General features: G+C 46.6%; 1 protein-coding gene across 3 annotated transcripts in view; it reads left to right on the plus strand.

Moving 5' to 3' along the window:
- RIPOR2 (RHO family interacting cell polarization regulator 2) overlaps positions 1 to 23,109 on the plus strand; it is a 58,795-nt gene that overhangs the window by 12,152 nt on the left and 23,534 nt on the right. For all 3 annotated transcript variants that reach the window (XM_085220652.1, XM_010708669.4, XM_085220653.1), the window contains exons 2-8: positions 15,545 to 15,671; positions 17,108 to 17,263; positions 17,851 to 17,929; positions 18,157 to 18,180; positions 19,163 to 19,216; positions 21,944 to 22,093; positions 22,978 to 23,041. In XM_085220652.1, coding sequence (XP_085076778.1) covers positions 15,545 to 15,671; positions 17,108 to 17,263; positions 17,851 to 17,929; positions 18,157 to 18,180; positions 19,163 to 19,216; positions 21,944 to 22,093; positions 22,978 to 23,041 — 654 coding nt within the window. The remainder of the gene's footprint in view (positions 1 to 15,544; positions 15,672 to 17,107; positions 17,264 to 17,850; positions 17,930 to 18,156; positions 18,181 to 19,162; positions 19,217 to 21,943; positions 22,094 to 22,977; positions 23,042 to 23,109) is intronic.

The raw sequence follows: 23,109 nt of genomic DNA on the forward strand, positions 1-23,109 counted from the left end.
AAGTAAATATGTTAATGAGGTGTTAAGGTGCATCTACATGAGGCACAGGTTTGAATTTTGCCTAAAGTCAATTAAAGAAGGTATTGGATCAATACCTATTTCAGAGAAATGGGAAGAGTTTGGTGAAGGGCTCTGCAGCAGCTTGAATTGTTGGAGGAGGGACAGCAAATCCTATGGCAAATAGGGCATAAGTGTTGGGTGCTGCTGGTGGGTGATGGCTGAAGTAAAACCCTGTACAAAAAGAGCTGTGGAAGAGAAAGGATGAAGTCCTAAAGCCAGCAGTTCAGAACCTTGTATCTGAGGAGATGCATTTATAGCAATGTGGAGTATATATTTTGGATGAAAGACTGAAATTGAAATATTATGGTTGGATATTAGGAAAAATTACTTCTCTGAAAGTGTAGTGAGGCAGTGGCACAGGCTGCCTGGGAAGGTGGTAGGGTCACCAACCGTGGAGGTGTTCAAGAACCCTGTGGATGTGGCACTGAGGGATGTGGTTTAGTGGGCACGGTGGGGGTGGGCTGGTGGTGGACTAGATGATCTCAGCTGTCTTTTCCATCCTGAATGATTCTATGGTTCTATGATCCTATGACTGAAATACCCTACAGTCTCTGTGGCGATGCAGCATTCCTATATTTTTGTCTTTCCTGCTGAGATGCAGCATAGAGGGCCAAAAGGAAAAACTCTTCAGTCCTGTTCATTGGTGCGTTCTTCCCTCTGTAACACCTTAGGCTGCTGCCTCGTGCCCTCGCAACATTCCATTTTTGGACCCGTGTACATTACTGCCAGCAGCAGACGGGACAGCAGGAGGGCAGGAGACCACTCCTCGTCCCTCTCCTCTTGCTAAAAAAACACGACAAAGATACCATGCAGCAAATCAAAAGTACGGGGCCGGCCCCGGGAACCGCACAGCCTTCTCGGACAGAGGTGCACAGCCGCGGGAGCGGCACCGGGAACGCGCCGGGGCCCGCACCGCCCTCACCGCGGCGGGGGCGGGCAGCGCCGCGCCTCCTCCTCCTCTTCCTCCTCCTCCCGTAGCTCGGCGAGGAAAAGCCGGCGGCGGCTGCGCTCGTTGTCAGAGCAGCGGGCAGCGCGAGCGGAGGCAGCCTGCACCCCTCTTCTTTAAAAACAACAACGAGAAAATTCTTTAAATTATTATTGTGAATTTTTCCGAGGATGGAGAGCCGCTGTGCCCGAGGAGCCCGGGGCTGCGGAGGCAGCGGGCAAACCATGTCCCGGGGCGCGCTGTGAGCCGGCGACAGCTGCAGGTATCGGGGGTCGAGAGCCGGGATCCGCCGAGCTTCGCCTCCGGAGCGGCCGAGCCGAGCCCGGGGCTGCGGGGCTGGAGGGGGCGCGGGGTGGGCGTTTGAGGAGGGGAGTGTGTGCGGGTTTCGCCGTGGAAATAAGGTGAAATTCTCGGGGTGCTCGTAGAGGGTAGGGAGAACCGCGCGGGGGGCCGTTGTATTTTCACGAAGTGCTTTGCCTTGGTTCCGTCCTAAAGTAGAGTCTCGGCGTTTCCTCGGGTGCTGTCTTTCTATTTCCAGTGAGCTTCCATGGTATTACGGCTGAGGAGAGCTCAGACCCTCTTAAGTTCTCCTTTTGGTCCCTGGCTCATTCCCAAGGGCTGATGCAAACACATCACGGCCTGGCACTGCTCCCGGGCTTGCCCCGGTTACAAAAGGTCGCCCTGATCCTGGAGCCGACCTTCCCACTGCTGAGCAGCCGGGCACCCTGCTGCCCCTCATTCAAAGTTCTGCAAAGCTTTCTGGAAACGGTGTGAGTGCGTCTGTGTGCGTGTGTGGCCATTCCTCCTGCACGCCTTTTCATCCATCCCCTCAGTCAGGAGCCCGATGTGTTCCCAGCCCGATCTCCATGCCCACTCATGTGTCCGTGTGTCCGTGCACACTGCCGTGCTCATCTTCGTGACTGTGCTTTGGTGCTATCGCACAGTCGGAGCCCCAGGCAGGAGCGCTCCCAAGCAGCAGCAGCATTACCTTCGTATTCCCCAGCAGCTAATTAGGTTTCACCAGCATTGCTCTCTTCTGAATAAACAAAAGGTGGGTGCATACCCCACCAGGGGCTGGATAAAGGGGTGAGATTCCCTCGCTGCCTGCCCTGCCTCCTCTGGGGTATTCCCTTTCATTTGCTTGTCACACGGTAGGAAGAGATGTAATGTGGTCCAGGTTGCTATGGCCAGGCTGGAGGATGATGTTCGCTATAACCACAGTGGCACAGATCACCCCACGCAGTTTCCACACCTCGGTAGGCACAGATGGGTATATATGGGGCAGCGTGAGTCCCAAGGCACCACATCCACCTTTTCTTCTATAAATATAACATTTTTCTCAGTCATTGACTAAATCACTTGGACAGTAACTTAAGATGGTGCCTGTGCTGCTCATTAGTACAGCAAGCATTTGTGCAGGGTGGATTCTGAAAATCTCAGTATCCATAACCTTGCTTTAAATTTCAGCATCTGAGCAGCACTTCCTTGGTAGGATGAGGGAGTTTTGTTTATTTGTTTTGGTTTTCCTTTTGAGGAGCAACAGGTGGAATGCATTTCCAGGTTCCTGCTTAACAATTTGCTTTTCCGTATCTCCTTACTGCTCTCTAGAATAACGATGCAGTTATGGCTTAGGGCTTCTCTGTAACAGAATGAGCAATGTAATGGGAGAAGGCTGTGGTTTGTGCACGAGGAGTGCCTGGCATTCTTGTATGAGAAGGGTGCTCTGCCCCTCTGTGCTCTCAAGGTGCACGGCCATTTCATTCAACTTTATGAAATCACTGAGCTCTGCTCTCTTTGACAGCGACAAGGCCCAAGGGAACAGCATGGAGTTGTGTCAGGGGAGGGGAAGCTGGAGGTTAGGGAAAGGGTCTGCACCAGCAGGCGATGAGCATGGAATGGGCTGCACAGGGCTGTGGGCACGGCCCCGAGGGCTGGAGATCAAGGAGCGTTTGGACAGCACTCTCAGACACAAGGTTTGGCTTTCAGATGGTGCTGTATAGAGCCAGGAGTTGGACTCAGTGATCCTTGGGGGTCCCTTCCAATTGAGTTATTCTATGATTCTATGATATTTTATCAACTATTTTATTTTATCCACTCTATTTTACTACAGAGCAAACACTCAAGGTGATTGCTGCACAAAGTGTGCCCCGAACCCCACTGCAATGCATTCATGGCCCCCCAGAGCTGCCTTCTATAAGCCAGCCAGAAGCAAGGTGACTTGCAGGCAGTGCCCCCACCTACCCGCTGTGAAGAAGCAGCAGAGAGTGCGAGAGGCAGTATTTGCTGTTTCCAAAAAAGGGCTGGTTGCTCTGCCTCTGTCCCTGTGCTATGTGCAGCAGGGACAGGCAGCCCGTGGACAGATTTTGGAAATGATAAAAAGCAAGGGGATGCACCAGCTCCTCCCTGTACAGCTGTGCCTCGGGGAGGGCTGAGCATGGAGGTCCCCACCTGTGTGCTCTGTGCAATGCCCTGCACTGCTCTGGTTTTACTGCAGCTGTGCCCAGCCCGGGACGTGCTGCCCCAGAGCAGGGCCGGTCCCTTGGCACACCGCAGTTACTTTTTAAGCTGCAAGTATCAACTTCGCCTCTCTCTTTGTATCCAGGCTCTGCACACGGTGGCTTCTGTAAGGAGCAAGTTCTCTAAGTGTGACGCAAGAACTGTCTGCTTTTTTTTTTCTTTAAATTTGTCTTTTACTGCTCTGTTTTCATGTTACAAGGGGATCCTCTCATTCTTACCCCCGCAAAGTACAAAAGAAATGACAGATTAGCCCCGAAGTACGGGAGCATCTTTCTTCTCCTCAATGGGAGGCACAAATTGAAGCTGACAGTTCCCTGGAAGCAGCACAACCCACGGAGCAGCCACAATAACACATGCCATCTCCCAGCCCTTTTAAAGCCTCAGCCTTGCTGCTGAACGCCTGCTCTGCTGGCCCCAAGCACCCCATGTACTGCAGCCACCAGAGCCTCCTGGGTCAGACAGCTGCTGGTGGGCCTCCAGCCACCGATTGATTTCAGATAATCACTTCTCCAAAGCGCTTTTAGTCTTTAATTCAACAAAACACACGACACAACCACTTAGCTGCAACACCCAGAGATTGGTCAGACTTGGTTTTGTCCTAAAAATAGCACTGATGGGAAAACTTCAAGCCATCCATCAACCCCAGAGAGGCTTGAGGAGTTGCAGCAGAGAAAACCTAGGTAGCTGTCCCTGAGGTGCTGGGTTTAGCTTCTCTGTCATGTATTCTTGCAGCTTGCCTTCACGCCCACAGAAGGTCAGCCTGGACCAACCCTACCTATTCATATTTAACCATTCCTATTCAAGCTGACCAAAGGAATAGAATCACAGAATCATTCAGGTTGGAAAGAACCACTAAGATCATCTAGTCCAACCACCAACCCACCTCCACCATGCCCATTGACCACATCCCTCAGTGCCATATCCACACATTCCTTGGACACCTCGAGGGACAGTTACTTCCCCACCTCCCTGGGCAGCCTGTGCCACTGCCTCACCACTCTTTATGAGAAGAAATTTTTCCTAATATCCAACCTGAACCTCCCATAGCACAACTTGAGGTCATTACCTCTTGTCATATGACTGAACCTATTTACAGTGTTGGAGGCAGATAGGCAAATAAGCACTTGCAAATCCCTGTGGGAGGTTTGCGCTTGGACGGATGGGGCAAGGCTAAGTACTGCTGCTGCCTTTCTCTCTCCCTGAGATACCTCTGAACAGCCCTCACTTCTTGCTCTGTCTCCCAGTACCTCTCCCTTCAGTTGGATTTCCCTTTACACCTGCTGGAAGACTGAAGCAGTACAGAGGGCAGATGTGGTTTGTGGAGTTGGTCCATGGGAGTGCATGGGGCTCAGGCCCTTGGTACAACCTGGGGCAGGCAGGTGGGAAGGGGGATGTAGCTTTGCATTCACAGATGGGCATTTTCAGGTTGTACGGAAGTAAGGAAAAGACTTTTTCCTTAATTAAGTAACTTAATCTCCTCTGTTTGTCTCTAAGTTAAATGTGTTTGGGCTTAAAACTGTAACTGTAGGGGCATCTATTGCACGTTTGTGCATTGACATCCCAGCAAGTGGTTTTTGGCCAGGACATCTCCCTGGGTGCAGAGGCACCTTCTCTGCCCATCACTGGAAGCATCATTGGGTTTTGGTAACAGAAGCCATCCCAAATGTACAGGCATGGTTGTGGGTGATGAAGCTGCTGAAAAAAATACTGCTGCTCAGTCAAGTGTATGATACGTCAAGCCCTGCATGAATGAATGCCCTTTCCTTGTCTCGATCAGTATATCCGCAAAATGCCATTTTGTTGGTTCAGAGAAGGACTTGGGTTTTTGCACAGGGCTGATTGTGGGCTGGGGAGCAATTGGCTGTGAGGTGCTCTTTGAAGCATGAGGCATTTTCCTGAATTCAGTGTAACGCTCGCAGGCCACATCTATTTAGATAAACGCATCTTTTTAATCAGAATAGACATCTGCCAAAGTGAGCAGAGGGGACTGCTTGGTTTATCAGACGTTTAGATTAATGAACCCAAGAGCTGGAAACACTCATTAAATCATCTGTGCTACACAGAACCAAACCGAGGCCATATTAAAAATGGTAAGACCAGCTGATGCCATGGCTGGAGAATAATCAGCTTAAAAGGCTGCTTGCAAAGCCAAGATTTTGCTTTCTTTGCATTCAGAGAGCAGTGAGATCAAAGAGCCTTGCTGCAGGCGCAACCAGGTTGGAAGGGCTTGCAGTGTGTTTGGCTTCCATGCCCTACGCTGCAAGCAGAAGCTGCCCGATGTTCTTTTTAAGGATGGAGTCTTTGCGTCCTTGTTTTCTTATACCCAGAATGGCAGCACATGCCCATTGTTGCTGTTATGTGAATTGGAAAATGCAGAAACCTCAACAGAGAACAAAATGAGAAAAGAGCAGGAGGGCAGTGGAGGACAGAGTGTGTTGCCATGCCTGGGAAATTTTTGTTGGCTTGCAATAGCCCCGGTAGGTTTCTTCTTTAAACAGCAGAACATGGAAAAGTGGGCCTGTCCCGTGGTGCACACAGCCCTCTTTTATGCAGTGAAAAGTTCCACCAGATAATTGCCTTGTAGTTCAGCAATATAAATGCGGTCAGATCTCTTTAATCCAGGTTTATCTTTCATGTCTCTGTATCTAGAAAGACTTAAATGGCAACTAGTAGCAAGGCTGCAGTGTATGAAGTTTTAAACTCAAGATTTCTTTTTTTAATATTCACTCCAGTTGAAATTTACCAATTGAACTCAGCTAGCTCTACTTACTATGTATTCAAGAGTCTCATCAGGTTTGCATTGGCCATGCCAATAGCAGTAAACTATATCAGCTTGGGGTTGTTCTCCAGCATTAATAGCAGTAGGCACTGGAACACTGGAACAGGCTTCCCAGGCAACGGGCACTATTTCATCCTAATATTGATTCTGAGTCTCTTTTCTTTTAGTTTTTAGTTGTTCTCCCTTGTCCTGTTGCTGTCAGATGATGTAAAAAGTCCCTCTATCTCCTGTTTAAAAGCTCTTTTTTAAATACCATAAGGCTGCAGTGAAGTTCCCCTAGAGCCTTCTCTTCTCCAGGCTGAACGAGCCCAACTCTCTCAAGCCTTTATTCACAGAAGACTTGAAAAATTGTCATCAGAAGAATACCAACCTCTACCATAACTTTAAATTAAAAAAAATAATCGAGGTCATCTACATCAGCTGTTGTCTAATGTGAGATTCAAGTTGTGAGTGCAGATGAGCTGAAGCCAAGGAACGGCAGTTCCATCAGAGCACACGGCCTTGCTGGGCTGTGCACGGACAGTGTTCCATTGTTTGATGTTCCAGAGAGGAACTTCGGCCGTACACCGTGGCCAAGTATAAATGAAGTAACACGGGACTTCTATGGCGATGCTTTGGGAACAGACACACTTGTGAAGTGTTGAAAAGATTAAATAAATAGATTGCTTCGGTGCTCACACCTGGGACAAAAATGTCCGGCTTTAAGGACAGTGTTCTGTCTAAATTGTGCAGCAGTGTATCTTCAACAATATATTAATGGGCAATGTGCCATTAAGACACTCCTGGAAACAGAACTATCATGTAAACATCGAAGGCATTTTAAGTCTCCCTAATCCCAAGTATTTAAAGAGGAGCAGCAAAGTGTTTGCATCTCATTAGCGGCTGAAAGGGTTTGACAACAGAGATGTTTTACTTTCAGGGATGAAAAGCCTGCCTCACTTGTTTAATTTATCTCATGCCTGCTTATGTTAGAGTGAACATGGAGGGGATACTGAGTATGGCAGTGGTTGGTTTGCCTTGGCTGGAGCAAACCCAACGACCCCTAGAGCAGCCCACCACTTACCCGCACCGTCCTACACAGATCTTGGTGCCTTTACTTTCTTGTACAGGCAAAGAAATGAAGGTTGTAAACAGAAATATTGGTGCAAAGTGAGAGGAGAAAGTAGCATTCATCAGAGTGGTTTTGCATTAAACACTGCTATGCCACTGCTTTTCTCTCCTGACAAGGGGAAGATTTTTACGTTCATTGCTTACACGGTCTATGAAATCAGGTCACTCTCCTGCTTACACCTGACGTAGAGCTTTAGGTCAGTGCTCATCGTGGATTTTTGCCAAATGACTCCCACCAGAGTCACACATCATTACATCAGGGCTGGCTCACGCAGCTGCTTTCGAATCCCACTGCTGGGCTCATCCAAGGGTGAAGTCTGGTCAGTAAGGGACAGCACCACTCACCGAGCCACCGAGGGCTGCTGACTCCCCAACTCCTACTGTTAGCGCTGGCAAAAGTGCAAGATGGCTTCATCACCTTTTGTGATCTCTGCTGAGAAATTGCAATTCTGCCCAACACATACGAGCAACCTTACAGTAGTTGTCTGGTTATGGTTATAGAGGTACAGAAGCAGCCTGACTGCTAAGCAGTAATCCCACAGCCCGTTGTGCATCCTGCTAGTTTTATTACTTCTCACAAGACCGCATCTTTTAGTATATCTCCTGCTACAGGGAGAGATAACACCGCAGCCAAAGTCTACTGCATTACTCCCCACAGCACTGCTAAATGTCGGTGTGATTCAGCAAGGCATGGACTACTTGCACTGAGCTACTGCTGCAGATGCAGTGAAAGCTGGCTTTCAAGCACGGGGAGATCATCCTCAGCTGATTTTCAGAAATGCTTTTCTTTATGTTATTTTCTTACACTCGAATGGCAGGGGGCTTTGCTTTTAATTAATTCTTTAATTGACATGAAGAACAATCAATGATGAGTAGAATTGGAGTTGACTTCTAATCAAAGATAATTCTGCATCCCAGGGTTAGTTTAAATGAACGAACATGAAATCTAATTAGACAGGCAGGCCCTGATCTCTCGGCCGCACTCCCGTGTGCCGTCCCAGCGCCGCTTCTGCTGAGCCCCACTAATACCTCCTGGATGTGGTCGCTCTGTACTCAGAGAGCTGTAAGAGAACGGCATTAAGGACGGCCCTGGGTATATTTCACGCTCACAGTTGCTCCAGCTGCCAGCATGAAACAAATGTTGAAACTGAAAAAATGAGGTCAGCCACCGCAAACCCATCTGTCGTGTGTGGGAGCCGTTTAGTCTCAAATTTATTTTCCTTGGGTTTATTACAGCAAAATAACTCCTTAGCGTTTCCCCCGCCTTATGTTTTTGGCATGTGCTAAACCAAAATTGAGGAAGATGCTGGAGGTGTTTCTCTGAGGGGGACTGAAGCAGAGGAAAGGGCTCCATGTGCCGGCAGCTCTGCTGAGAGCAACCACGGCATGGCTGCAAGGCAGCAGCGTGCTGCTTTGCTGCAACCACCAGCAAAGCAATGGGAGTGACAGAAAAGAGAGGTCTTACTAGAAAATAAAAAAGCAAGTTTGATGTCCCCACGTTGAATTTGGCACTGTACTGCTGTAACAGATTGATACGAGCTGAATTTGTTGGAATTATGTTACAATAGGAGTGTCAACCACCAACTCCCATATATACACAGGCACAAATGCCATCACCATTCTGCTGGTGACCTGAATGCTTAGCTTTCTTCTTACTACTGTTGTTACTGCTTTTTGGTTTATGTGCTTCATCCAGTCAGGTTGGAAGTGCATAACAAACAGCATGAACTATCCAGATGGTAGACAACTTGTCTGCTCAGGCTGTCTTGTGATGAACTAGCAAATACTGCAGCATTTCAGCTGAAAACATCCTTACATGCAACAGTTTTCTGCAGTCAAGCAGAGCTCTCAGCTATGACTTAGGCAGGGCCCGAAAGGACACACAGGCTCTTCCTTGTGCGCTGTAAAAACTGAATCCACCCAAACTGAAGATATAAAAATACAACTAACAAAAGAAAGTATCCTTGCAAGAGAAGAGCTGTCAACCAGCAGTGGGCCCACGCCTTTGAGGAGATCCCGTTGGTGCTGCTTCCATCTCAGAGTCTTGGGGCTGCAAGGGGCTGACTGAAATTTGCTCTTTGTGTTGGAGCCAACAAGGCTGCTTACTGCCTAGATGCCTGCCCCAGCACAACCCAGGAACTACCACATCTCCCTTCAGAAGGAGAGGGAGCCAGCTTGTAGCTCCTCTGTGTGCAGTACTGTTCTCCGCAGCCATGCTGATAAGCCCACGTGGTTCTTTTTCTGTGCTAAAATTAACATTTGAAGCTCACAGATCTGCTGGCCTTTCACTGGCTGATGTAGGCTTGGGAAGTGTGCTTCTCAGTGTAGCCATATGCTTCTATTTAGGAGTACCTCTGACTTGGACTTTGATGGAACAAATGCACATGATTTTGTTCTGGCAACCCAGAATAGTTCTTCAGATGGGGCTCAGATGTCTGTACTGCTCTAGCAAACCCTGCCCTGCACAAGAATTAGCAACTCAGTCACTGGGAGCATAAAAACGCCATCAAAGTTGTACTATATGTAATCCAGTCATCTTCTGATGCTTCCAGGAGATTCCATCCCACAGAAATGATCCTGACACATTTAGAAATTAGGAGCCTACGTACAAATGCGTAGGAGTTTTTGTCCTAAAAACGTTAACATTCCTGTAAGAGAGTTAATTTCCTTGTAGAAGCTTTTATAATGCTTTTGAGGGCTCTTACCCATATATTATTGTCAAACTTTTATATTAAAAATTCATCCAAAGAATGTCTAAATTGTCATCCAGGATACCTCTTTGTCTGGTGGGAGTCTGGGAAACATGGAAACAGTAAATTCCAGGTGGTGGTTTGGGCTACTGGCCATGCTGGCCTCATATTGCCAGGGTAATTCAATTAATCAGAAGGAAGAAACTGGAAAATTGATATTAATGAAGACTAGATTGTAGACCACAAATGCAAGCAGCACTAGCTGCCTTCATAGGAGGTTCAGGTTGGGTATTAAGAAAAATTCCTTCTCAGGAAGGTGAGAGAGGAGAGGCAGTGGCACAGGCTGCCCAAGGGAGGTGGTGGAGTCACCATCCCTGAAGGTGTTCAGGGGACTTGAGGATGTGGCACTGAGGATGGTCAGTGGGTATGGTGGGGGTGGGCTGGTTGGACTAGATGGTCTTAGTGGTCTTTTCCAATCTTACTGATTCTGTGATTCTATGAATGTACACTGAATGAGCTTGGAATTGGACTAAGACAGAGTGCAGAACTGAATTGTGCTCTTCAGGTTTGTTCATGCAAAGCAGAAAAAATTGGCTTGCTGTGCAGGGCCATGATTTGTAGGGGATAGTCAGTTTCTTCCCTTGTTGTACTTACTCGTTTGGAGGTGTACATTACTAAATGAGATTTTATTGCAATAAAGCATTTTACCTTTTGAAGTTAACAAGCTACTCTGATAAGCATACCATAATCCTTGACACAGATGAGATATGAATATATTCTTTCATTATTCAGTAAGTTCCCAGTTCATTTGTTAGACATATCTAGTTGCCAGGTTTTTGGTTAAGAGGGGTTCCTCGAATGCACAGCTGAGCCCTTTGGCTGCTGCCGCAATCTGCTCAGAGCGGTTTAGTGGACCCTCTCATCTTACCTTACCCCAAGCAATCATCACTAAATCTTAATGCACAGTCTTCAGACCGCAGATCAGCGGTCTCACTATGGGGATTACATCTTTGCAGATCCAGAGGGGGCCTTGAGACGCATGCCACATAAAAAAATAAGATAGGAACAAAGGATTTTCAAGGATCAGATCGGCCCTTGAATCTACCCCCAACATTCCCATTTAATCAAGGATTATATTTAATCCAAAAGCATCCCCAAAGCCGCTGTGCTGCAAGCCGCCAGCTTCAGCTCCCTAACACTCTATAGCAAACCCAGGACCTACAGCCATAACTGCAGATGCTGTGAGAGAGCGGGGTCAACCATGGGCACCGCCAACATGTATTTATTGGTGGTCTCTAGGTCAATTAGAGGGGGAAAGCAAACAAAAAGGTCAGTCTTGATTTAGCAAATGTTTCTGACTGAATTTCCCATCTCTTAGCTTGAAACCTGCACTGTTTATAATATACGTTGGCATTACGGGAGGTGCAAGTCCATTCAGAGGGTGACTGAAAGAGGGCAGCCCTGTGGAAGTGATGGGCTCAGCAGTCACTTCTCCTCTCATTAGCTCAGGCTCAGCTGTTTTAGCTGTAAGGAGAGATGAGAGCAGTGGGGCTTTATTTCTCCGGGGACAGAGGCACCGTCAATTATCTGCCGTTCCTCACTGCACACTGTCACTGAGTCAGGCAGGAAAAAATACTGATACAATTTCACCTTATCCCTCAGCACTGCTGCTAGACTCATCACTCAGCTGCCACACACTTAGCACAGGCAATACTAATTGTATTAATTATGCTCACACACACACAGTACATGTTTACCTTAGCAGGAAGCGGACTGATGATTTTTTAAAGTGAAACATTGGTGGTTCATCAGCTATAGAGATTTTAAAATGATGAAATAAGATTTCAATTTCTGCTGGTTTGATCCACCGCTGGGGCAGAATCTTGAATCTCCAGAGCTTTTAATACCATTTCAGATGCACATTCTCATAAAATTATAGAATAGGTTGGATATGAAGGGACCTCAAGGATCATGAATCTCCAACCCCCCTGCCACATGCAGGGCCATCAACCTTCCCATTTAACATTAAACCAGGCTGCCCAGGGCCCCATCCAACCTGGCCTTGAACACCTCCAGGGATGCATCCATAGCCTCTCTGGGCAGCCTGTTCCAGCATCTCACATCTCTCTTGTTAAAGAACTTGTTCCCTAACATCCAACCTAAATCTTCCATCCTTCAACTTGAAACCATTTCCCCTTGTTCTGCTATTGTCTATCCTTCAAAGAGGTGGCTCCCCTCCTGTTTATAGGCTACCTTTAAGTACTGGCTGGCTGCAATGAGGTCACCCTGCAGTCTTCTCTTCTCCAGGCTGAACAAACCCAGCTCCCTCAGCATGTCTTTGAAGGGGAGGTTCTCCAGCCCTCTGATCATCTTTGTGTCCCTCTTCTGGACTCTCTCCAACAGCTCCCAAAAGCACACCATGCTTTAATATTGAGAGAAGAATGCATATTGTAACTAGAAGATGGTAGTTTTGTATCAGGTAACTATTAGAAACTTGGTCACTACATTGGAGCATCACCAGAATCCCCCTGGGGCTGTGCATCTGTAGGGACAGTGGTCAGTTCTATGACAGATCTGGATGAGTCCTTGTGGGCTGAGCCTTAATGAAATTACCCCAGTGATTACATGCATGTATACAATCAGTGTACAGCTGTATTATTCAACTCTGAGGTAAGCTTGTTTAGCACAGGGGCTTGTGAATGGTTTAATAATAAGCAGGAATATAACTGCTCCTCAGCAAAGCGTTTTCCCACAGCATGGCAAATACTCATCACCCAAAGGGTATTTGCTAGATGTCAGTGTCAGAAATAATCCACGAATGTGAACGTGGTGCCTGTGCAAATCTGGGCTAAGAGGCTGCTGCTTCCAGAGGGGGTCAGTGCAGCTGTGTGCGGTCAGCTGGAAATGTTTGAGGTGTTGGCAATGTAATGTTAAATCTTAACAGCAGATTGTGTTTGTATGGTAGAGGCAAACTCTAACCTGATGAACGTATATATTGAGTACGAGCCAATGTGGGCTCTGAGTCCTGACCGTTCTATGCAATAGCAAAGCAGAAGTAGCTCCAGGCAGGTCTCCAGTTTGCATTTCAATTGCACTTCATCCACATTTCCTTTTGGTACTGTGAGCAAAGCCCTCATTACTAAAGCACTGCAAAGCCCCTGAGAACTTCAGCAAAATAAGTAAAATAAATAAATCAGTAAATTCCTTTTTCAAGATTGTTGCGTTTTTAAGCTTCTCCAAAACAAAAGAACTATGTTTTTATGGCCAACATAGCCATGACTAGCACCCAGCATCAGGTTTGCTCTTGTTCCCCTTGTTTCCTGAGGGTTTTTTGTCAGCGGGATTTAGCTTCCACCCTCAAATGTCCCTGGAGGTGTTCAAGGCCAGATTGGATGGGGTCCTGGGCAGCCTGGTCTGGTATTAAATGGGGAGGTTGATGGCCCTGCATGTGGCAGGGGGGTTGGAGATTCATGATTCTTGAGGTCCCTTCCAACTCTGGGCATTCTGTGATTCTGTGATGTCACCAGATGCTGGCGAGGCTGTTCTATCCATCCTGCTGGACTCCCTCCCTCAAGGCTTTCTGCTCCTCTCAGAGAGGTTTGGGCTGGTTCTCAGAAGGGTTTTCGCAGCATGATCACTGCTGCATAGTGAACATAATGAATACAACAAACACACTGTTAGATGAAAGGGTGCAAGGTTTTGCTTCCAGGTTACTGCACTGGCCTGCTGAAGACAATTCTGTATCCCAAGGTTGATCCTAGCAGGTACCAGCACTACTGCTGGGAAACAGCGGAGGTGGAAAGTGGTGGTTGGGAGCTGGACAACTGGCAGCCAGGGCTCACATCTACAGATGCTCCTGTGGAGCTCTGCCATAAACCCATCACTCCTGCTCCTGTGCTCCAGGCACAAGGATTGGAATGGTCTCCAGCTATAAAAGTCTCCCAAAAATGGGGTCTGGCCACATCCAAGCTGCATGCTAGAGTAGCTGGAATAGCCTCTAGACCATGCTAATTCCCTAGATGTGCCTGGGGATTGTTCAGGAAGGCTTTGGTTGGCATAGCTGGCTTGAGAGAGACCTCAGTGGTTGTTCTTGCCCAGACATGAGGCTGGATGGAGACAGAAACCTCCCCAGGTAGATCACAGCTACCTGCTGGTCACAGCAGTGGAGAAAATTTGGCTTAAGCACACCTATCACAAAGCCAAGGCTGCATCTGTGAGGGTTGCCCAGTTACAGGGTACTGATCAGTTCTCACTTCCAAAATCAGGAGATCGATGCTGTTTGGGTTGTGTAACGGAGAAGATTTCACATCGCTAATAGCGCTGACAATTCTGAGGCTGGAAGAAATATTTTTGGCAGAGCTCTTATAGAAATATTCCTGACAAAGCAGCTCTTCTTGGGCAATACAATCCTCTCCAGAGAAAAGTAGCAGCTCGCTACGGTGCCGAATGCCACCTCGGGGAGTATTTGTCCAGCCTAGCATTACAAATCAAACATAACTGGACTGTGCACGATGTTTCCCCACATATTTGCTTTTTCCAGTGAGTGTTTGCCATGGAGGCACTGCATAGCTCTGCTCCTTATCTGCAATAAATATGTTTGGTTGTGAAAGCTCAGGCTGCAAATCTGTGGTCCTCACACGGGCTCCCTTTCAGGCACTCAGCTATGGATTATTCATTTGTGGGGACAAGAGGCTGCTTTAAATTTACCCACTGAGTCCCATAGGCTTCAGTGTCGCAAAGCATCAGCTCTGTTGCCTGCAGGCAGCTCCAGCCCTAATATCTGGAGTCCTGCTGCAGCCCTGTCTCAGCCCCAGACTCATGCACAGCTGTGGAGGAGATGTAGGGTGAAATGAATGGAGGGTATGGGGTGTGCCAGGCTCTGCTTTTAAAATAAATGGGAAAACAATATTTTTGTTCATTTTTTTGACAGGTTATTTTAAACTGGCTTAGTTTCTCCATGTGTTTCCCAAAGCAATGGTGTTAGCACCCCAGGAAGGAAGGCAGTGGTGAATGGATGGGTCCTGTGAGATAGGGATGCAACAGGGTCCTCCTTCTTAGTTCACTGACCACTTCAGCATAGCATAGCACTCGAGGAGTAGCACTTCTGGTGTGGCAGATGGTAACATTGGAACTGGGGGAGAAGCGTGCCAGGCATGGCATGAACTGGGGCCACTGCTGGGATTAGCACATCACAGCAGCTGGTTATCAGCCCCACACCCAGATCCTCATTGCAGCCACAACATGGTTTTCATAGTCCACTCTTGTAATTTATTCTGCAAACCAAGCAACAGACCTCAGCAGACTGGAGTTGGGGGTTGTATTCATGCCCTGGCTCACAGCCCCTCCTAGGGTTGAGTTGCCCTTTCTCCTTTCTGATGCCCCTGCTTCACAGCACGCCTCCTGCCCACCCCGATCCCTGACCTTCTTTCTGTTGTTTTTCAGGAATATCCTACCGGCTTCCGGAAATCATGTCAATAGGATCACATTCATTCTCTCCAGGAGGTCCTAATGGGATTATCAGGAGCCAGTCCTTTGCTGGCTTCAGCGGTCTGCAAGAGAGACGCTCCAGGCAAGTACCATGTTCTTTAAGTAGCTTTCACAGTCAGGTGCTAAAGGGGCCTGAGGGCTTAGAAGGCAGAAAAGAGGTGATACAGAACTTCCTTCTCCCCAGCTTGCAGGAATACGTTTTCTATGCTAAAATCTCCTTATATATTGGCCATGTCATTAAGCTGTTACCCTGCATCTTAACTACCAAGTGCTTCCCCTCCACCCTTAACGCAAGGCTTCCTCACATTCCTCAGAGTTGTGAGAACATTTCAGAGAATGATTTTAATTTCCTAACTTATGCAGCAATCTTTTCACAAGTAAAATGCACAGAACTATGATAAGCTTTCCACCGCCCCCAGCTTCACACTGCTGCTACCTAAAAGTCAGTTTTCTCATTGCTGCTGTGAAGTCAAAGCAGCCCCATTTTTTTTTTTGCAGAGCTCCTTCAGCATTCTGCTGGAAGCAGATCCTGGTGCAGAGCCTTTCCCTGCATGGTCCTTTGGCTAGACAGGACCTCGGGCTTTGAGCCACACACTTTACTGGGTCAGCCAGATGCCTCCAGAGCTGCTTTCCAATTAGTTTCAACTTGCATGAACCCCACCAAGTTCCAGATCACCAGTTAGCAGTCAGGGAGGAGCCACAGGGTGAGAAGGTCACCTCCCAATTGCCAGCAGTAGGGTTAGATGCTGACCTGCAGGAGGGGAGCCAAAGAGCCACCTACATGCAGTACAGCTGTCCTCCATTTGTGGTCCACGATCAAGACCAGCAGTATGATAGAGAATCATACAATAGCTCAAGTTGGAAAGGACCCACGGGGAACATTGAGTTCAACTCCTGCTCCACATAGGACCACCCAAAATTCAAATCCTATGTCTGAGAATGTTGTCTTGAACTCTGGCAGCCCGTTCCATGCCCACGGCCCTGTGGTGCAGACCCTTTCCCTAACCTCCAGCTGCCCTTCCCCTCACACAGCTCCATGCCATTCCCTCAGGCCCTGTTGCTGTCACACAGAGCAGAGCTCAGTGCTGCCCCTCCGCTCCCCGTGAGGAGCTGCAGCTGCCATCAGGCCTCCAGACACACATGTAACCAGTCCCCAGTCTTAGGAACCTCCAGACTTCACACCTGAAATTATCTAGGCACCCCTTCGCTCTCAGCCCTTTCATGGCTGAGTCTAAGCAGCAGGAGGCAGGACAGGCACAGGATAAGACAAAGAAATGCCTGATGAGCCTGAGACTTCATATCTGGGAAAGGCAACTGGCACATCAAAAGCCGATGGCACACATCCCAGAATGCTCAGACCTCTCAACCTGTAAATAAACACAGCCCTTTAAGCGGCAGGCACGTAAGCAGAACCATTTCTCTAGCACAGATAAGATCAGGAAGATCTCTTTAAGCTACGCTTCTTTGAGATTGTTATGATTTATAGGGATTTTCTCCTCTTTTATGTTCACTTTGCAGGTGTAATTCTTTTATTGAAAATTCCTCTGGGCTCAAGAAGCCCCAAGCAAAGGTGAAGAAAATGCATAATTTGGGCCACAAGAACAGCACCACCCCCAAGGAGCCCCAGCCCAAAAGAATGGAAGAGGTCTACAAGGCCTTGAAGAATGGCCTGGAGTAAGAGCTTGTTGTTCTTGTGCTTGTTATCTGAAGCCTTCTGGGACATTTAGGGCATAGAAAAACATTTCACAGAAGCAAAGATCCTTAATGATAGAAGAATGAACCTATTGGAGTAACACTTAGGTTTGGAAATGCGTAGGGAAAAATCAGTCCAGAATTCCAATTCTGTTTGCTTGAAAAAGTCCCAAGGACAGGGATTTCAACAGTAGATTCTTTTTTTCCCCTCCAGGTTTCCTGGAGTCATATCAGAAGCATGTATCGTCCTTAAGATAAGGCTTCTGATGATAAGGGCTTTTACCAACCAGACACAATAGCAGCAATTGGAAAGCACCAGCCTGTAAACTAAGCAGAAGATAGCTTACTTGAAGGTGGTTGTTTAATATCAGGAAAACACTGGGCTGCTTAAACAAGTGGTTTCTACTTATTCTCAGAACAGCAGGGAAACTGTTTTTAGAACAGATCAATACAGATGAACATTTTGAGGAAGGCTGGTTGTTGCAGAGATTTCCTTGTATAGTGCTCAGGAAGCAGCTCCATGACACGCTGCAGAGCTCATGCCTCCCTTCTCTGGTTTGTGTTTACAGCGAGTATCTGGAAGTGCACCAGACAGAGCTGGACAAGCTGACTGCTCAGTTAAAAGACATGAGAAGAAACTCACGCCTGGTACGTGTCATACTTGTGATTGTGTAGAGAAGCACAGAACCCATCCAGAAGTACTGGAACAGACATGGGCTGGGAGTGAGAAACCGGGCATGTGCATGCATGATCTTTGTCCCTTCCAGCTCTCATCTTGGTTTTGATTTCTATTCACTGATAAATATTATTGTCTCACAGTGCTCTGGCACTGTTGTGTTTCAAAATAAATTACAGTTTCATCTTCTCTGTTTCAGGGAGTCCTGTACGATTTAGATAAGGTACGTTACCCTTTTTAACACTTCTTGCAAAGTAGCATTGGTATTTGTACAATGTATGGAGCTGGAAAATCTCAGCCAGCTCTAATAGCCAGGCTAATGTCTTCGATACAGAAGTTACCTGCAAGCCATTGAATCAGTTGCTTGTGCAACTTTGCCCTGTAGCCTCCAGTAGGGGTGGGAGGCTGGCAAGGGCACATCCTGGTTGTCTACAGGTCAACCCCAGAGGGACAAGCCAAGGGCTCAAGCAGCTACCTTTCCTCTTACGATATGCTCCTCTGAGTGAGAGCCAGCCAGCACTTCATAGCATGGACATTCAAAAGAGCAGGACAAACTCCCCAGAGAGTGAATTGTACAATGTGGGCTTGCTGATAGCTGCCCTAGGGGTAATTCCTGTGTGATCACTGCTTACTCCTGCTCTGGCCACTGCTAGGGGGAGAACAAACTGAAGAATTGAAAGTATTCCTTCTGTATGGGAAATTTTGGCTGAAACAAAATGCAAACCCTCAAAAGCTTTTCCTGAACTATTTGGCTTTTTTCAGTTAAAATGCCAAGCTTGATTTTGCTTTCAAAAATAGATTATTCAGGAGAAGAACAGGTTTTGAAATGCAAAATCTTACCAGTTTTATTATAGGCTTTCAAAGTAGTGAAAATACAGAGGTTTTTAAGCCAAAAGTGCTCAACTTATTAATTTCAAATGAACTAGGGAACTCGCATCAAAGAAAATTGTTGCAGACTCCATCAGAAAGCATGTTTTTGTACCTAAAAGCATATTATGTGCAGGTATCAGTGAGCTCCATTTTCAGTAGCAGCTTAGTCACAGTAAGGTGGGACAGTTGAGGCCGGATTCGTGGTCAGCAATGCCTTGCGTGCATTAAGGAGGAGTTTCTCAGACTCCTGGGGATCTGAAGACTCAAGCTAGTGTGGAGATATCTTGCAGATGTGTTCACATGTGCCTCACACTCTACCTTTCTGTTTCCCCCAGCAAATCAAAGCAGTTGAACGATACATGAGGAGGCTGGAGTTCCACATCAGCAAGGTAACGAGCACCCCAAGCATGTCATACATTAGAAAAAACAGCCCTGGGCCTACTACTGCCCCCTCCCTCCACCTTCCAGGGAGGTGGATTTGACAAAGCCTCTCCCAGATTCAATATTTTTGCTCTAACAGCTTGGTGGTCAGAGATAAAGAGGGTTTTCATTGGTAACCTCTGATATCCAGCTGCTCTCTGTGCCCCACAACACTCCCATGCACTTTTAGCCGTATTGAGAACATGGGAGCAGATGCTTTCTTGGGCAAGTCTCTCAGAGCGAGCTTATTTCTAAACTATAGGTAAAAGTGGAGTTACAGTTGAAAGTCACCTAGTTCTCCAGCTGTAACTCCATGGCACACCACACCTAGGATGTTTTAGCTGGTCTTGGTCATCTTGTACATCTGCTGCTGCATGGTTTGGTGGGCTCACATCCTCTTGATTGCATTGGCGAGAATGAGTGTCTTGTACCCAGTGGAAGTACTTTGTGGTTTATACCTATACAATTTAGAATTGGATGAGGCCCACGACGTGCGTTCTCTTGGTTATAAACATATCTGCTAGTTATTAGTTACTTTTCTAAGCCTGACAAAAGAAGGAATTATTTTTGACAGAGGAAATGCGTTTTGAGAGCCATTTGAAAAGCATTCATGCAGCTTGAAGTACTCCAATTATGATAGCCCATCCAAACCTTTTAATTTTGTGTTCTCTTACTCTGAGAGCTAAAAAAGTCAACAGGCAGTAGGCTGAAATTTTGTTCCCCCAGCCGCTTTCTTTCTTGCTGGCAACATGAATGGCAAAATTACTGCTTGGAGAACATTTCCATTCAAGGTCTTCCCACTCCAGCCTTTTAGAGCTAATGGTTTCTATGCTTATAATAGGATTGAAAGGCACCAAATGCAAGAGGATAACACTGGTCACCTGAGCACATTAGTTTTCTTCCTGTAACCCACAGCAACAGAGGCAAGAGGAGCAGAGTTGCATTGCATTAAAACTTGTGGGCTTGTTCAGGTGACAGCACAGTTTTGTTTCAGATGCTGGAGGGCTCTTTCAACCCTATGCTAAACAAGGGCACCCTCTGTATGGGAAGCAAAGGGTGGGAAACAGCGTGCAGCAGCAGACCACACATTTATCAGGGCAGATAAGTATGTTCTCGCTGGAGATAGCAGCACGAGGTCAGTGCTCCACCCTGATGGCAGGAGTCAACTCCAAGAAATGGCAATTTATAGGAGCTGTTTTTAGCACAGGGAACTGTGCTGACTTAGAAGTGGTAAAGTGGCGGGTACATCGCAAAGAAAATTTTTCCTGTAACTCTGAAATGTCAAGATGCTGCCTATGGCTTCCATTACTCTTTGCTGCACCATTTCACTTGCAGAGTAGTTCCCATGTTGGTTGGAGAACCAACAATAAGGGCTTCTGCTATCAGGAATATAAGTCTGCCTTGTAGGAGTCAACATTGTGCTTTGAAGAAGTCAGGAAGAGCAGGCCCACTCCAAACAAATAATCAGTGACATCTTTTGCTAGAGATTAAGCAGGCTTAAAAAAAAAAAAAAAAAAAAAAAAGACAATTGCAGCACATTTGGATCAGGATCATTTCTAGCACAGCAAAATGATCATAGATTAACAAAGCCAAGGTGCTGGAAGCTTCCACAGAGAGAGATTCCATAAAAAGCTATGAGAAAGCACCAGCATGGGTAGGGCAGACTCTTAATGTCAGAGGACAAAGGAAAACAGTTCTTCTAGGTAAAGAACAGATATCATTCCATCCTCACAAGGACATTAGAAGCAGGAAGAGATGCATCTTTCTCTTTTCCTCTCCTCTCCCGATAATGTCAGATTAGAAAACCTGTCCTCTTCTCAACCGTAAATTAAACTATACCACTGTAGACTTCCACTGGACAGCTTGGATGGCGTAAACCATATACATTCAGTGCAGGGATTAGAGAGAAAAGGGAAACCAAAGCATGAGACACATGTAAATCCACTGTAGGCTAGACCAGGTGAGACTTTACATTGTACATCACCAAGTGTTACAAAACCTCCAGACTGCTTTACTGAATGACTGGTGTCTCGGCCATGCCAAGGACTCTAAGAACACAAGGAAATTATGCAAGCATCTATGGAGCTGAAGTTCAAAATACAATTTGACAATAGTTGTTTCTAAACTTATTTGGGCTACAACTCCTAGTTCTTGAGGCTTTAAAACCACTCCCTTCCCCCACTATTACCTGTCAGTCCAATATCGCAACAGTCTTAATGCATGGCTGGTGTTAGCAATACTGAAGACACTGCTGTCCCTAAGAAATGTGCCAATTAACGTGCCCACTCCCATCTGGCAGTGTGGACATTGCCCACATCTTTGAAAGAGCACTTACAACACCAGTATATTTTAGAAGCTTGCTGCATTCCTCCTGTACAGCTGCAATTGTATGTCCCAAACTGGAGGGAAAGGCAGCAGCAAAACTCAAGGGCATACAGGGTAAGCAGATGAGTTGCTGCAAAGCATCTGTTATCACAGTAATTAGATTTATGCAGTAGAAGATACTTCTATCTTGTGCTTTTTTTTTTTGTCAGCTGTAACAGTATGACAACTTCATTCATCCACTCACTCTCCATCTAAGGGTTAAATCACTTGTTTGGCTTTTTTCCTTGTAACACAATTGTTTTACTTCATTGAGTTCTCAGTTTATCTTTTTTTTCCCCTCCCTTCCTCAATGTTCCTGTGGGTTGCTCTAGGTGGATGAGCTTTACGAGGCTTATTGTATTCAGAGACGTCTCTGTGATGGTGCCAGCAAAATGAAGCAGGCCTTTGCAATGTCTCCTGCCAGCAAAGCAGCTCGAGAGAGTTTAACCGAAATCAACAGGAGTTACAAAGAATACACAGAGGTATGTCTTCATCCCTTTGGTCTTTCATTTTCACTGTTGAAAGGCCATGAAAACTTGGCCGTTCATTTCAGTGATAATCACATCCAGATAAAAGGGTTAGATGTAAAATTAGTGAAGGAAGAGTGTTATTTATTTGTCTTCAAGTGATTGCCTGCTATCTTATAAAGACAGGTGACATAAACCCAAAGAGTCCTTTGAAATAATAGTTATGTTCCAGAAGACCAGGGCTATACCCCAGGAACGACTGCATGTAAAAAAGTCAATCTGCCCTGAACCTACCTACGTATGTCACAACCATACACGCTCCTTCCCACCTTGCAGACATTAAGGTGGCAGGGTAGCTAGAACAAGCAGACATCTTGTGCTCTGCATCCAGTTTCAATTGCTGTGATTACTATCTATTTTATTAAAGCAGCAGTTTAATTATGGAAAGTCTTACAGCGTTTCAAACATCACAGCGCACAAACTGTGGCATCCTGCCTAGCTCTTCTGGGGAGGGTCAAGTGCCCATCTCACACAGTCTTTATTTTTAATGTCGTCCATGTTTCTTGGGAGATTATAAACATGCTGGGAGCTACTCTGGCATGGAGCTGCTGCTGGCCCACATCCTGGCTGGAGAAGACAGGGACAGTAGCCATGCTATCCTTTAAGGGCCACAGCTGCCCACTGCTAATGCCAGGATTAGATCTCAGGGTTACATTCAGCTTCAGTTTGAGCAGGCATAGCTCAGCTGCCGTTTTTAGGGCCAGATTTTGCTAAAAACAAGAGTAGCTCTTGCATTTTGATTTTAATGAAAAATACCTTTCTTTTGCTTAGTGTTTATTTCCAAAGAAAAAAAAAAAAAGAGGGTTTTTCTGACCTCGCTATTCTGTCTTCCATAACAGAACATGTGTACCATTGAAGCAGAGCTGGAAAACCTGCTAGGGGAGTTTTGTATCAAGATGAAAGGTAATTACTTTTTCACCTTTCCTTTCACTGAACAGCAGAAGTCAGTCTGTGCCTGGTACTGAAGGCAC

This window comes from Meleagris gallopavo, chromosome 3 (assembly GCF_905368555.1).
Source record: "Meleagris gallopavo chromosome 3, MGAL_WU_HG_1.1, whole genome shotgun sequence".
Taxonomy (NCBI): Eukaryota; Metazoa; Chordata; class Aves; order Galliformes; family Phasianidae; genus Meleagris; species Meleagris gallopavo.